Below are 16,096 nucleotides of genomic sequence, written 5' to 3'. Positions count from 1 at the left end.
ACTGCTGTAAAGTCTTGAAGGTGAAGAAAGAACCTCGGGTTCAACACGTCAGACTGTGGCCTTCGTATGCACGGTTACCACGGCAACCGCGCTCAAGCAGGTTAACAAAGAGCTGTTCTCATGACGTTCTCAAGTCGTGATGCGTTCCATCGACCTCGGAAGGTGGAATGATGTCACGAAAGCTATTCTTGCGCTTGTCCGAATATAAACAACTTCTCTGCAATCTTCAAACACGGTGCAGGAAGAGGAAACACAGACACTCTTGCTAGCGCTGTGGAGCGAATAAAACACAGTAAGAAAAAAAAAGTTATTTACAGTTCGGTAACATTACGATACTTAATTGTTTAACAATACGTTTTTCCACATTAAATAGTCCAAAGTGCTAATAAGGGATTTTACAGAAGTATTGTTTACACTCACAGCAGCCATCTTTGAAGCTGAGGACTTTCCCACTTTCCGAGTGGGCAATTTCTCATTAGGAACTTGGAGATTTGGACTTCCCGGTGCTACCGGAACGCCCCATCATGTTGCAGCGAGTAGGGATGGGAATCTTTTTGTAGTGCTGTGAACGATTCCATTCAAAACGATTCACGATTCAATTTTTTTTTTTTAAATAACATTGAATACCAGATCTATGATTCTTTCCTCCATAAAACAGACGAATAGATATTACAATTCTGTCTTACTTAAAAGAAAACTGTTTATCCATCCATTTTCTACCGCTTATTCCCTTTTGGGGGCGCTGGCGCCTATCTCAGCTACAATCGGGTGGAAGGCGGCGTACACCCTGGACAAGTCGCCACCTCATCACAGGGCCAACACAGACAGACAACATTCACACTCACATTCACATACTAGGGCCAATTTAGTGTTGCCAATCAACCTATCCCCAGGTGCATGTCTTTAGTTCAATGAAATTTTACCCGATCATTTAATGAAGTCAATACTACTACTACTACTAATAATAATAATAATTAGAGATGTCCGATAATGGCTTTTTTACCGATATCTCATATTCCGATATTGCCCAACTCTTAATTACAGATACAGATATATACAGTCGTGATGTGATGCCCCAGTGGATGCATTAAACAATGTAACAAAGTTTTCCAAAATGAATCAACTCAAGTTAACGAAAAAAAATGCCAACATGGCACTGCCATATTTATTATTGAAGTCACAAAGTGCATTATTTTTTTTAACATTCCTCAAAACAGCAGCTTGGAATTTGGGACATGCTCTCCCTGAGAAAGGCTATGAGGCGGGCTTGGGAGGGGTGGGGGGCAGAGGGTATCAGGGAGTGTATATTGTAGAGTTAGTGCTGCAAGGGTTTCTGGGTATTTGTTCTGTTGTGTTTATGTTGTGTTACGGTGCGGATGTTCTCCCCAAATGTGTTTGTCATTCTTGTTTGGTGTGGGTTCACAGTGTGGCGCATGTTTGTAACAATGTTAGAGTTGTTTATACGGCCACCCCTCAGTGTGACCTGTATGACTGTTGACCAAGTATGCCTTGCATTCACTTGTGTGTGTGAAAAGCCGTAGATATTATTTGACTTAGCTGGCATGCAAAAGAATCAATAAATCAATGTTTAATCACAAGTGTTTCAAAGGGCTGCACAAGGAAGTCCCTTTAAGGTTTATTGCCGCTCTCTACCTCTACCTAGGTCCGTGTACACTGCGGCGTTTGAAAAAGTCATAAATTTTACTTTATGCAACCGATACCGATAATTTCTGATATTACATTTTAAAGCATTTATCTGACAACCCTAATAATAATGGATTAGATTTTATATCGCACTTTTTTATTATTAAACACTCAAAGCGCTCACAGAGAAGTGGGAACCCATCCTTCATTCACACCTGGTGGTGGAAAGCTACATTTGTAGCCACAGCTGCCCTGACTGGAGTCAAAAACAAATAAGTCAAAGTATCGCACACTTCTCTTTTTTTCTAAAGTAAATCTGTCAAGCAGATACGATTTGTTTGAGTGACTGGACAGGACAGATTTTAGGAAAAACCAAAAAATATATATATACCGTATTTTTAGGACTATAAATCACAGTTTTTTTCATAGTTTGGCCAGGAGTGCGACTTATACTCAGGAGCGACTTAAGTGTGAAATTATTAACACTTTACCATAAAATATCAAATAATGTTATTTAGCTCATTCACTAGACGTATAAGATTTCATGGGATTTAGCGATCAGGAGTGACAGATTGTTTGGTAAACGTATAGCATGTTCTATATGTTATAGTTATTTGAATGACTCTTACCATAATATGTTACGTCAACATACCAGGCACCTTCTCAGTTGGTTATTTATGCATCATATAACGTACACTTATTCAGCCTGTTGTTCACTATTCTTTATTTATTTGAAATTGCCTTTCAAATGTCTATTCTTGGTGTTGGGTTTTATCCAATACATTTCCCCCAAAAATGCGACGTATATGTTTTTTTTACTGCTTTATTATGCATTTTCGGCACGTGCGACTTATACTCCGGAGCGACTTATACTCCGAAAAATACGGTACTTTAAATTTTTTCAATCGATTTCGAATTGCTACATAAAAAGAATAGCGAATCGTTCCAAAAAACTTTTTTTTTTTTTATTATTATTTTTTTTTTAGCTGTTCAGCAATATCTTGCTTTGTCCGTCATCATGACTGTTACTTAGACTTGGACTTAGACAAACTTTATTGATCCACAGTGGAAATTGTTCCACACGGTCGTTCAGTTACAAAGGATGGAAAGGGTAATGCAGGTATAAAATAGACTAAAAATGTAACATAGTCGCAATATAAAATATAACATATATATAATATTAAAATATTATATATACAGTATATAATATATACTGATATATTATATTTTGATATATTATATACAATATATAACAGATCCCAATTACCATGTGCAAAATGACAGTATATGTAACAGCTGCAGCATAAAATAGAGAGTAGATCCAGCAGAAAAAATGGACATTATAAAGAAAGAGAGGTAGCTAACATATAAGGTGTCAGGTAATAGACAGATATCACCTAGTGCTGTATGCTGAGTGATCATACAGCTGGATGGAGTGCGGAATGAAGGAGTTCAACTACAAATATTATCTATATTACTGTCACTGTGTGAAAATCAATAAAAATGAAATTTAAATAAATTTTTTTCAAGGTATTTATAACAAATATATCAATTATTTGTATTCATTTTAAATGGCGGAAAAACATAAAAAGGTGTGTTTTAAGTGCACATTTTTTAAACAATCATGTTATTTTGAAATTCTAGCCAAAGAGGAAAAGTGGGCGGGGCCAGTATATTTTGCGTGACCTTCGCTAGCCTTACTTCACCCCTTCACTTTGTCAGCACTCAATCTGTTTCTGCCAGCGTTCTGCACTCCTGCTTCCACGTCGACGGCTGCGTGAATGCTCTCCATCTGCTGTCTTCGTGTCGATGATATGCAAACGCTCTCATGGCTAGGCGAGCGTGACTTCATCCCGTTCGCACGCCACATGTCGGCCAAGGTTGTGACACATTATTAGCTGAGATGATTTCTTTACAGGAACACGCTTGTTGTTCTTTGCTGATACTTGCAGCGCCATTGAGCTCTAATCCCCCCACGCTCCTCACGACGTCACTGCCGTCTCATTGGCGCGCTGTCTTTTTGTCCGGCGGGAGACCCCCAGCCAATCAGAGGCTCCTCGCCTCTGATGGCGGTGGTGCGAGTCAGGACAAGAGAGAGAGAGAGAGAGAGAGAGAGAGAGAGAGAATGGAGGGGGTTTCTATGAATGGAAAGATGGAGGAGACCATCTTGGCTTCTCTGTCGTCGCTGCAACATTTGCATTCGGCCCCGATTCCTGAAACTATTTTTGTGTCCGTCCCTTTTCAAGACCGGAGGACAAGATTGTCCTGTGAATAAATGTGTAACTTAGAACAGTGGTTCTCAATCTTTTTTCAGTAATGTACTACCTGTGAACATTTTTTTAATTCAAGTACCCTCTAATCAGAGCAAAGCATTTTTGGTTGAAAAAAAGAGATAAAGAAGAAAAAATACAGCACTATGTCATCAGTTTCTGATTTATTAAATTGTATAACAGTGAAAAATATTGCTCATTTGTAGTGGTCTTTCTTGAACTATTTGGAAAAAAAGATACACAAATAACTGAAAACTTGTTGAAAAATAAACAAGTGATTCAATTATAAATACATATTTTTACACATAGAAGTAATCATCAACTCAAAGTGCCCTCTTTGGGGATTGTAATAGAGATGTATCTTGACTCATCAACTTAATTCTAAACATTTCTTCACAAAAAAAGAAATCTTTAACATCAATATTTATGGAACATGTCCACAAAAAATCTAGCTGTCAACACTGAATATTGCATTGTTGTATTTCTTTTCACAGTTCATGAACTTACATTCATATTTTGTTGAAGTATTATTCAATAAATATATTTATAAATTATTTTTGAATTGTTGCTCTTTTGAGAATATTTTTTAAAAATCTCTCGTACCCTTTGGCATACCTTCAAGTACCCCAAGGGGTACGCGTACCCCCATTTGAGAACCACTGACTTAGAAGAATCTATGTGGACTCGTGAGTAAACATGGATATTTTAAATGAGTGGTTTTACAGCGCTTCACTTGCTCCACATTTTATGTTAGAACCTTATTACGAAATGGAAATAAATTCCTTTTTGTCCTCAAAATTCTACACACAATACCCCATGTTTTTTTGTTTCATTGAAAAAAATTAACTTAAAACAATCACATGTACGTATCTATTTACACTTTTTGGTTGTTCTTTTTCTAAATAAATTAGCTAGACATAAAAAAAAGTACGTATTAAATTTTGGAATAAGGCTGTAACATAACAAAATGTGGAACTTACCATGAATTGATTAACGTAGACCCCGATTTAAACAAGTTGACAAACTTATTCGGGTGTTACCATTTAGTGGTCAATTGTACGGAATGTGTACTGAAGTGTGCAATCTACTAATAAAAGTTTCAATCAATCAATCAATCAATCAAAACAAGTGAAGCGGTGTGAATACTTTCCGAACGCACAGTAGATCCGCTACATACCTTTTAAAATGTACTTCAACTAAAGGAAGCAGTGTTGAGAGGTTGCCATGGTTACCCGTCACACGTGTTTGGCGCTGATATTTGGCATTTTGACGTACAGAAGTATCGGCCTTTATCGATATCATCCTTATTTTAAATCATTTTCTTGCTACAACAGAACTACATCAGCAGCTGTAATGTATACACATTACAGCTACAAGGGCGGCATAGCTCGGTTGGCAGAGAGGCCGTGCCAGCAACTTGAGGGTTCCAGGTTCGATTCCCGCTTTCGCCATCCTCCTCACTGCCGTTGTGTCCTTAGGCAAGACACTTTACCCACCTGCTCCCAGTGCCACCCACACTGGTTTAAATATAACTTAGATATTGAGTTTCACTATGTAAAGCGCTTTGAGTCACTAGAGAAAAGGTGCTATATAAATATAAATTCACTTCACATGATATCTTTATGTAGTATTAAAATACAAATCACTCTCCCGTTCTCTCCCACCTGCTTGTCACCTACAGTGTCAAAACTTCCATATTTTGCCGTGGGAATCCAGTTTTTGTCCTTCATTCCTGGCGTCTTTCCGCCTCTCCCTGATTGTTTTGTCCAGCGATCGGGTCGCTCAGCAACACTCGCAGCGTGGGCTCATTAAAGGAGTGCCACGAGTTTCATGTTCCGTGATTCAATCAAATAACATGACAGAGATGGATGGACAGGAAGACAACAGGAAATATTTTTTCACAATGTTTGGATTTTTGGCAGGTTGGATACTTTTTATATAAGTAAAGAGTAGCAGGCAGCAGCTCACACATTCTCATACTTTCTGTGACATCCGGGAATAAATGTCCGCCATCTTGATAACTGTCTCAACTAGAGATGTCCGCTAATATTATCGGCCGATAAATGTTCTAAAATGTGATATCGGAAATTATCGGTATGTGTTTCAAAAAGTTAAATTTATGACATTTTAAAACGTCGCTGTGTACACGGATGTAGGGAGAAGTACTGAGCGCCAATAAACCTTTAAGGCACTGCATTTGCGTTCCGGCACAATCACATAATATCTACGGCTTTTCACACACACAAGTGAATGCAATGCATACTTGGTCAACAGCCATACAGGTCACACTGGGGGTGGCCGTATAAACAACTTTAACACTGTTACAAACATGCGCCACATGGTGAACCCACACCAAACAAGAATGACAAACACATTTCGGGAGAACATATGCACCGTAACACAACATAAACACAACAGAACAAATACCCAGAACCCCTTGCAGCACTAACTCTTCCGGGACGCTACAATATACCAACCCCGCCCCCGTCAGCCTCCACATGCTCTCTCAGGGAAAGCCCATCCCAAATTCCAAGCTGCTATTTTGATGCATGTTAAAAACAATAATGCACTTTGTGAATTCAATAATAAATATGACAGTGCCATGTTGGCATTTATTTTTTTCCATAACTTGAGTTGATTTATTTTGGAAAATCTTGTTACATTGTTTAATGCATCCAGCTGGGCATCACAACAACATTAGGCATAATAATTTGTTAATTCCACGGCTGTATATATCTGTATCGGTAATTAGGAGTTGGACAATATCGGAATATCGGCAAAAAATCCATTATTGGACATCTCTAGTCTCAACCATACTAATCTACGGGAAGGAGCTTAGTACTGTTTTTATTGAAATGTTGGCATTTTTTCAGGGTTCCTCACGGGGAAAACACAAAATGTATTAAAGCCATAAACTGCAAAAAAAAATGGGGTCGATGACGAGTTATTTTGATGTGGAGAAATAACATTTCTTTACCAATTTCTGCAGGAGATTTTCTATACTTCGAAACGCAAACGTCCATGCTCCTCCTGTACACACGTAATAATTGTTTGTGAAATTCTGGACGTTTCTTGATGCAAAATGAACAACATTAGCGCTACATAAAACATGTCGCTACTGGTCCTACGTTTACCAAAACATCATGTTGAAAAAACAACTTCAAGTCTTGTCCAGATTTTTACTGACGTAAACTATTCATTAGGGGTGTGGGAAAAAATCGATTCGAATATGAATCAAATCGTTTACGTTGTGCGATTCAGAATCGATTCTCATTTTTTTAAAATCGATTATTTTTTTAAAATTATTTAAATGTTTTTATTTATTTTTTTTAATCAATCCAACAAACCACTACACAGCAATACCATAACAATGCAATCCGATTCCAAAACCAAACCTGACCCAGCAACACTCAGAACTGCAATAAACAGAGTAATTGAGAGGAGACACAAACGAGACACAGAACAAACCAAAAGTAATGAAACAAAAATGAATATTATCAACAACAGTATCAATATTAGTTATAATTTCAGCATAGCAGTGATTAAAAATCCCTCACTGACATTATCATTAGACATTTATAAAAATTAAAAAAAAGAACAATAGTGTCATGTACATCCTATGATGATTAACGTGTGTGATGACTATATTATGTTGACAGTATATATTTGTACCATGAATTGATTAACGTGGACCCCGACTTAAACAAGTTGAAAAACTTACTCGGGTGTTACCATTTAGTGGTCAATTGTACGGAATATGTACTGAACTGTGCAATCTACTAATAAAAGTATCAATCAATCAATCAAACAGTGGCTTACACTTGCATCTCATCTCATAAACTTGACAACACACTGTGTCCAATGTTTTCACAAAGATAAAATAAGTCATCTTTTTGGTTCGTTTAATAGTTAAAACAAATTTACATTATTGCAATCAGTTGATAAAACATTGTACTGTACAATTATAAAAGCTTTTTTTTTTTTTTTAAATCTACTACTCTGCTAGCATGTCAGCAGACTGGGGTAGATCCTGCTGAAATCCTATGTATTGAATGAATACAGAATCCTTTTGAATCGGAAAAATATCGTTTTTGAATCGAGAATCGGATCAAATCGAAAAAATCGATATATTATCGAATCGTGACCCCCAAGAATCGATATTAAATTCGAATCGTGGGACACCCAAAGATTCACAGCCCTACTATTCATGTTTAAATATCCTTGACTGCAAATTTGTTATCGGTTAATAATCGGTATCGCTATTGGCCCTTAAACAAATGGGATTGGCGGACCTCTACCTGGGACTCATGGCACCTTGTTGTCAGCCTCCTAGCCGCACGTTGACCGACTGCTTGTAGGTCCAGAAGGTGCTAACTGTCCTCTCTCCTCCCCCAACTCAAAACGCAGTAACTGCCCGTGCTCCTTGGCGGCGGCTCTGGCCAGAGCGACGTCCGACAGCATCCTGCAGAGCGACCTCACCATCCACCACCTCGTCAAGAGTGGAGAAGACGGCGTCGGCCCCTTACCACGTGAGGCACCACCACCACACTACACACACACATACTGGTTATTATTTGGAATGGTTTTGGATCATGACTTGTGGGGACCACCCTTTCTACAGGTTGTGGAGGCATAAAAAAAAATGAGGTAAAATGGCCACTGCCCAGTTAGCTCATACACGTCTTTAAATCTCTGGATTGATAGAGTGATTTGCTGATCATTCTTGCTGGGGACCCTGGGGAAAAAGAGTTAATATGGTTCATGGGGACCACATTTAAATAATTTTGCACAATTCACACAAATGTGTACGTGACTATTGAGGACCATTAAAAAATAATAAATAAATAAAAAAAAGTTCTATTTAGACGGTAAACATGTTTACTTTTCAGTAGCAATGTAAAGTTTGGTTCGGTACGTACCTCGGTTTAGAGGCCACGGTTCGGTTCATTTTTGGTACAGTAAGAAAACAACAAAATACAGATTGAACTTTGACAGTATCATGTTAGACCCTCTCCAAGGTTCTCATAGTCATCATTGTCACCGACGTCCCACTGGGTGTGAGTTTTCCTTGCCCTTATGTGGGTTCTTCCGAGGATGTCGTAGTGGTTTGTGCAGCCCTTTGAGACACTTAAGATTTAGGGCTATATAAATAAACATTGATTGATGCACCTGGGGATAGGTTGATTGGCAACACTAAATTGGCCCTAGTGTGTGAATGTGAGTGTGAATGTTGTCTGTCTATCTGTGTTGGCCCTGCGATGAGGTGGCGACTTGTCCAGGGTGTACCCCGCCTTCCGCCCGATTGTAGCTGAGATAGGCGCCAGCGACCCCAAAAGGGAATAAGCGGTAGGAAATGGATGGATGGATGATTGATTGATATAATTTTTTGGGTTATTTATTTACCAAATTTGGGCTTCACGGTGGCAGAGGGGTTAGTGCGTCTGCCTCACAATACGAAGTTCCTGCAGTCCTGGGTTCAAATCCAGGCTCGGGATCTTTCTGTGTGGAGTTTGCATGTTCTCCCCGTGAATGCGTGGGTTCCCTCCGGGTACTCCGGCTTCCTCCCACCTCCAAAGACATGCACCTGGGGATAGGTTGATTGGCAACACTAAATTGGCCCTAGTGTGTGAATGTGAGTGTGAATGTTGTCTGTCAATTTGTGTTGGCCCTGCGATGAGGTGGCGACTTGTCCAGGGTGTACCCCGCCTTCCGCCCGATTGTAGCTGAGATAGGCGCCAGCGCCCTCCCCTCCCCGCAACCCATAAAAGGGAATAAGCGGTAGAAAATGGATGGATGGATGGATTTACCAAATTTGCATAATCTTCCACCAGTATATTTTTCTTAGTGGAATATTTGATGTGAAGTAATGGGAACCTTGGATAGGTCAATAATTCATAATAACATAGATTTTGATTCAGTATTATGGTTTGAGCAATGACATTTTGAAAGAAAAAAAAACTGCTTTGTTTTATTAGTCAACATTGCAACTTTTTCTAAATTACATTTAACCTTCAAGCTTTTTTATTTCACTTTTGATGTTTTTGTTTATTTTAATAGTATTTTTAGAATGTGCCGAGGGCCTTTAAAACATTAGCTTAAGCCGCAAATGGCCTCCGGGGCACACTTTTGACACCCCTGCTATAGATAATAAAAAAATAAATCTGATAAATCTATGGGTAAAAAGCAAAGCCTGGCGACGCAGGCGCATTTATCATAACTCTCTCGCTCTCTGCCCCTCCTTCACGAATGCTGCTGCTGCGCACACAATTTTATTTTTTTTAACTACTTCTTAACCCTGAACGTACATTGAAAATACACGCAACCCTAACTCAAAATGCTGAAAATTTGAGGCATTTAAGAAACTCCGCCCTGACAGCCCGGCAAAGGAGGACATGTCCGGTGAAAAGAGAAGGTATGGTCAGTCTATCGTAGCCCGATCGCTGCTAGCAAAGGACATGTCCTCTTTTGCTAGCATGCTAGCAGCGTTTCTTAAATGCTTCGGCATTTTGAGTATTGTTTACTCTACTTCAGGGGTAGGGAACCTATGGCTCAAGAGCCAGATGTGGCTCTTTTGATGACTGCATCTGGCTCTCAGATAAATGTTAGCTGACGTTGTTTAACACAATAAGTAATGAATAATTCCGCTGGTAATCACACTGTTAAAAATAACGTTCAAATTATAAAACATTCTCATGCATTTTAATCCATCCATCCGTTTTCTATCGCACCTGTTCAAAATGTCGCATTATTGGTAAGAATGATTATATTTATTATTGGTTAACTTTATCAATCAATCAGTCAATCAATGTTTATTTATATAGCCCTAAATCCCAAGTGCCTCAAAGAGCTGCACAAACCACAACAACATCCTCGGTAGGGCCCACATAAGGGCAAGGAAAAACTCACTCCAGTGGGACGTTGACAATGGTGACAATGAGAAACCTTAATAACAATGTTATTAAAAAGAATAAGAGACTTATACTATAAAAATGGTCTTACTTAAAAATGCACGCATTTAGGTGTATTCAATGTTAAAAAATATTGTATGGCTCTCACGGAAATACATTTTAAAATATTTGGCTTTCATGGCTCTCTCAGCCAAAAAGGTTCCCGACCCCTGCTCTACTTAATATGTCTGTGTGGAAACTCGTTCGGTACACCTCCGCACCGAACCGAAACCCCCGTACCGAAACGGTTCAATACAAATACATGTACTGTTACACCCCTACTTTTCAGTAAACATGTTTTATGGGCCAACGCTTAAACATCACTTAGGCATCTTCAGAATGGATCTGACTATCATCTAAAAAGTTTTCCTTTTAGGGCAAATCCAGGCAAATTAAGGTCGGGGGGCCAAATTCGGCCCGTTGAGCTTTTTCAATCTGTCCCGCCAGACATTCCCAAATAATTTTATTAGATCTTTAAGATGGAAAGTGTAGCTGCCATTATGATGTGCAGTGAGTAAGCCTTGAACTATACAAAGTATTTCAATGGTTGGAATCTGCGCTTATGGATGATATACCAGTTACTATGGTCGTCTAATTAGTTACTATAGTAATGTAAGTCACAGCAGCTCAGACGAGGCACCAAGCAGTGTGGGCGGGGAGCGTTTCCACAGACGCGGAAGGAGATTTTCACAACAAAGTTCTAAAGCTTAGTGATGTATCAGATATATCAGATTGTAGGTGGGTTTATTTTGTACGCGTTCATATTTCACTTTTTGTTGCATTTCACTTGATTGTAAAATGTGTCGATCGAAAGGGGGTGTGAGGTTCATATTTTGTCAATATTAAGCGTTTTATCTTTCATAGAAAAATTTAAAATTCCATTGTTTTTTAAGGCGGTCTATCATAACGTTTTTAGCATTCAATCAGACACTGTGAGGTTTTGTATGAGTGTTAAAAAAATAGATATACCAGCCCCCAGACACATTTTTTTCTCTAAATGTGGCCCACCGAGACAAAATATTTGCCCTGGCCTGCTTTAGGGGACCTGTTTTTTGTCCCCATACCGCCAGAGGTCCCCTACAGGTGACTGTGTAAACAGAGCAATGTCCCCATTAAGTAAGCATTGCCAGAACACACACACACACACAGCCACCAGGGCTTTGTCCTACTTCTCCCGCCGTGATGATGCTTATGCTGAAACTAGGCCACTAGGGGGGTTCTATAAACATCTGTCTGAGACGTCTTCGTGCTAGCCAACTTGTAATGATGCAATCCGTCAATTGTTTGTTTTTCAACCTCTGACTGTAGCCAGCATGCCAACCAGCAGACTTGGGAGGATCTTCATTCTGTTTAGTTATGTAGGGAAAAAAACAAACACCAGACTTGACACACAACTATATCAATCAATCAATCAATGTTTACTTATATAGCCGTAAATCACGAGTGTCTCAAAGGGCTGCACAAGCATCGACGACATCCTCTGCTCAGATCCCACATAACCATTTCAAATGGCAACTCTCTTGCGTTAAGAAACACTGGAATAAATTAAGACAATAAATTGTGGTAGTCTGTAACACTTTCAGTTTTAGATCAAGCAGAGTGGAAAAAATGTTTTAATCATGAACAACAAACAATGGTAAATAAATTTACTTGTGTGGCACTTTTCTACCTTGGAGGTACTCAAAGCGCGTTGACACTATTTCCACATTTTTTAAGATAGAATGAATTACATCGGAAGTGAAGTCATCAACAAAGACTTCATTAGGTTTGTCACAATAGAGTTCTTCATAAAACTGGGCGTCGGCAACCCGTGGCTCTGAAGCCACCTTAGTTTTTCAAAAATGTATGAAAATTATATTTTTAGTTTTAATATGGTTTCTGGAGGAGGAAAACATGACACAAACCTTCCTAGTTAAAAATTCAACTATTTATTTCAAACATGCTTCACTGATGAGTGTTTGGCCAGAGCCGTTTTGTCCTACTAATTTCAGCGGTCACTGAACTCAAAGGAGTTGTGTGGACTGCGACGACAGTTTTTTTTACATGTACAACTTTCTCCAACGCTGCCACAGAAAGACGTTTTTTATGACATTCCTTTGTCTAATTTTGTTTACCAAACATTTTATGCTGTGCAGGAATGCACAAAGATGAGCTTTGTTTATGTTAGTGACTTGTTGGAGTGCTAATCAGGCATATTTGGTCACTGCAAGCTAACTGATGCTAACATGCTATTCAGGCTAGCTGTATGTACATTCATCATTATGACTCGTTTGAGCTCAGTGAATTTCATTTACTTATGTATTTAATGTAAATGTGCATGCCTCATGACATATTATTTGTATGTAATATTGGCTGCATTTCTGATTGTTGTTTGTCCGCTATGTTGTTCCAGACCACAGCAAACGTTACAGCGTTTGCAAAGATTGTAAAAAAAAATCAAGGGGACGACGTGGCGCAGTTGGGAGAGTGGCCATGCCAGCAACCTGAGGGTTTCTGGTTCAATCCTCACCTTCTACCAACTTCGTCACATCCGTCGTGCTCTTGAGCAAGACACTTCACCCTTGCTCCTGATGGGTTGTGGTTAGGGCCTTGCATGGCAGCTCCCGCCATCAGTGCGTGTGTGAATGGGTTAATGTGGAGATAGTGTCAAAGCGCTTTGCCAACCCCTGGACTAGACTACTCCTCGGCTAGTTTAGAATGGAGATCTGAGATGCTTCCCTCCCTCCACCAGTTTGAGTGTAGACCTTCCCCATGCCAGGGAAACGGTGACATGCTGTCAAAATGCTCTGGGTAGGAGAACCCACCAGCCCCGTAAGGCAGTCTCCTCGTGTTTGGTGACACCAACAAGTCACTCTCTTCCAACTTGTCTTGAGGCAGCAAGGAAGAGTACGGCCTATGAACTCAACGTGCAGTCAAATGTCTAACCCGCGTGTTGAGAACAGCCATTACAGAATAATCATGAATTGATGTCGTAAAAAGGGTCATGTTGTATTTTGAACAAACCTGTGGCAGTTACCATGAACACTATCTTACATCACTGACTTTACTAAGTGACTCACTAGTTCAGCAAAATTATTAAGAGTTTTCACAATCACACCAAATGTATTCAAGAATACATTTATTGTGACGTAGTGAAGAGAGTTTCTAAAACCAGACTAAACCGTGAACTAATGAAATCAACTATGGATGTTGTAAATTTTTGGAATGGTTAATATCACTTTAGTGAAGACATTTTCTCAACAAAAACAAACTATTGATGCCGTGGTCCAGTCATGGAAAAGAGGTGCGCTTTTCAGTTTAGAGCATCTCAGGACCTGTCGCACACCAAATCTGTTTTTTTTCGTCCTCTAGTGACACACATTGGATTTTTTTTTTACCAGTCTAAACGCTCCAAAGTGCTTCAAATCTGATCTTTTGGCATGAGATTCAGGCCACTTCAGGAGGTAGTCCAAATCCGATTGGAATCGGATCTTTTCAAATGTGACTTCAGTCTAAATGCAATGCGACCTGAATGTGACTTCTTTCATCAACTCTGGGCGATTTACGTCATTCGTGTGCGCCGTAAAGACGCCGTCGCCAGCGGAAATGGTTATTTTATCACAACATCCGGTTTCAGTGAGCAAAGTCTGTTTAAGACCAACACATTTTAGGTGCAACACTTGTCAATAACAGTAATAAATGAATATATGTTGGGATTACCAAAAAATAGATTGTTGAAGGACTGGAATTGACACTGTGATGTATTTGTGAGTTGCAAAATAAAGCTAACGTAGTTAAGTGTCTCCTCTACTAACAGCCATGAAAAGATTAGAACCCTCCCAAATATATTACACTATATATATACACATCCATTCATACATTGTATAACTTTCATCTATTTTCACGTTAAAAAAAAACACTAATTTTTAAGGTCTTGCAACTTTTATTTTATTTTGTAGTAGTAGCAACTTCCTTGATCATTTATGGAATACGGTAAACTTCCTTTGTTTTCACTTCATCGAAGTGCGCATGCAAGTGACGTTTAGGCCACACTGGGGCTTGTGCGTGTTAAGACTGGAGTCTGATAAAGATCACATTTAACTTGCAGCTGGAAAAAAATCTGATCTAGAAAAAATGTGATTCGGGCCACTTTGGCCTGCTGTGTAAACATAGTCTAATAAAAAACCTTTAGTACGTTTTCTTGTATTTTTACATCGATTCTATGTAGGAAATGCCTTCAAATCTCTTCAACTTCAGGAGCCCATACCCCCTGAAACCCTAAAAGGGCCACTTGAACCCTGGCTGATAATATTCAATTTCTCTATTAAAAATGTTTTTACTTGTAAAAACGCAAGTTTGTATCGATGACGGTAACATTCTAACTACCAAACATTCTAACTAACTAACTAACTAACATTCTAACAAACATAACTAACATTCTAACAAACATTCCATCGAAATAATATTCTAAAAAACTAACACTGTAACAAACATTCTAACATGCTAACTAAAATGTTTACTAACATTCTAAGATTCTAACTAACAAACATTCTAACTAACGTTCCATGATTCTAAAACACACGAGCTAACTAACATTCTATGATTCTAACAAAGATTCTATCTAACATTTTAACTAACTAATTTTCTAACTAGCATTCTAACAAACATTCTAACTAACAAACATTCTATCCAACTAACATTCTAACTAAAATTGTAACTAATATTCTAAGATTTAACTAACATTCTAAGTTTCTAAAAAAAACATTCCTTCTAATTAACTAACTAACTGACTGACTAATATTCTTACTAACATTTAACTAACATTCTATCATTTTAACTAACATTCTAAGTTTCTAAAAAAAAATCTAACATTCTAAAATACTAACTAACATTCTAAAATCGTAACAAACATTCCAACGAACATTCTAAGTTTCTAAAAAACATTGTAACTAACATTTACTTAACATTCTAAAATACTAACATTCTAAAATTCTAACATTCTAACAAACATTCCAACCAACATTCTAACTAAAATGCTAACTAACATTCTCAGATTTTAAATAACATTCCTAGATTTTAGCTATCATTCATAAAGTTTCAAAAAACATTGAAACTAACTAACATTCATAGTAACATTCTAAAAATCTAACAAACATTCTAACTAACTAACATAAACATTTTAACTAACATTATAAGATTCTAACTAACATTCCATGATTCTAAAACACACTAGCTAACATTCTAAGATTCTAACAA

At 38.3% G+C, this 16,096-nt stretch overlaps 1 protein-coding gene across 2 annotated transcripts in view; it reads left to right on the top strand.

Annotated features, from left to right (window-relative positions):
* The window catches only part of LOC133551882 (protein phosphatase 1E-like), a 291,522-nt gene that overhangs the window by 59,307 nt on the left and 216,119 nt on the right, over positions 1 to 16,096 (top strand). For both annotated transcript variants that reach the window (XR_009806578.1, XM_061899062.1), the window contains exon 3: positions 8,322 to 8,443. Coding sequence is in view for 1 of the 2 variants with exons in the window: in XM_061899062.1 (XP_061755046.1) it covers positions 8,322 to 8,443 (122 nt within the window). In the remaining variant the exon portion in view is untranslated. The remainder of the gene's footprint in view (positions 1 to 8,321; positions 8,444 to 16,096) is intronic.

The sequence above is a fragment of the Nerophis ophidion genome, linkage group LG04 (genome assembly GCF_033978795.1).
Source record: "Nerophis ophidion isolate RoL-2023_Sa linkage group LG04, RoL_Noph_v1.0, whole genome shotgun sequence".
Lineage (NCBI taxonomy): Eukaryota > Metazoa > Chordata > Actinopteri > Syngnathiformes > Syngnathidae > Nerophis > Nerophis ophidion.
This window is presented reverse-complemented; position numbering and strand designations above follow the sequence as displayed.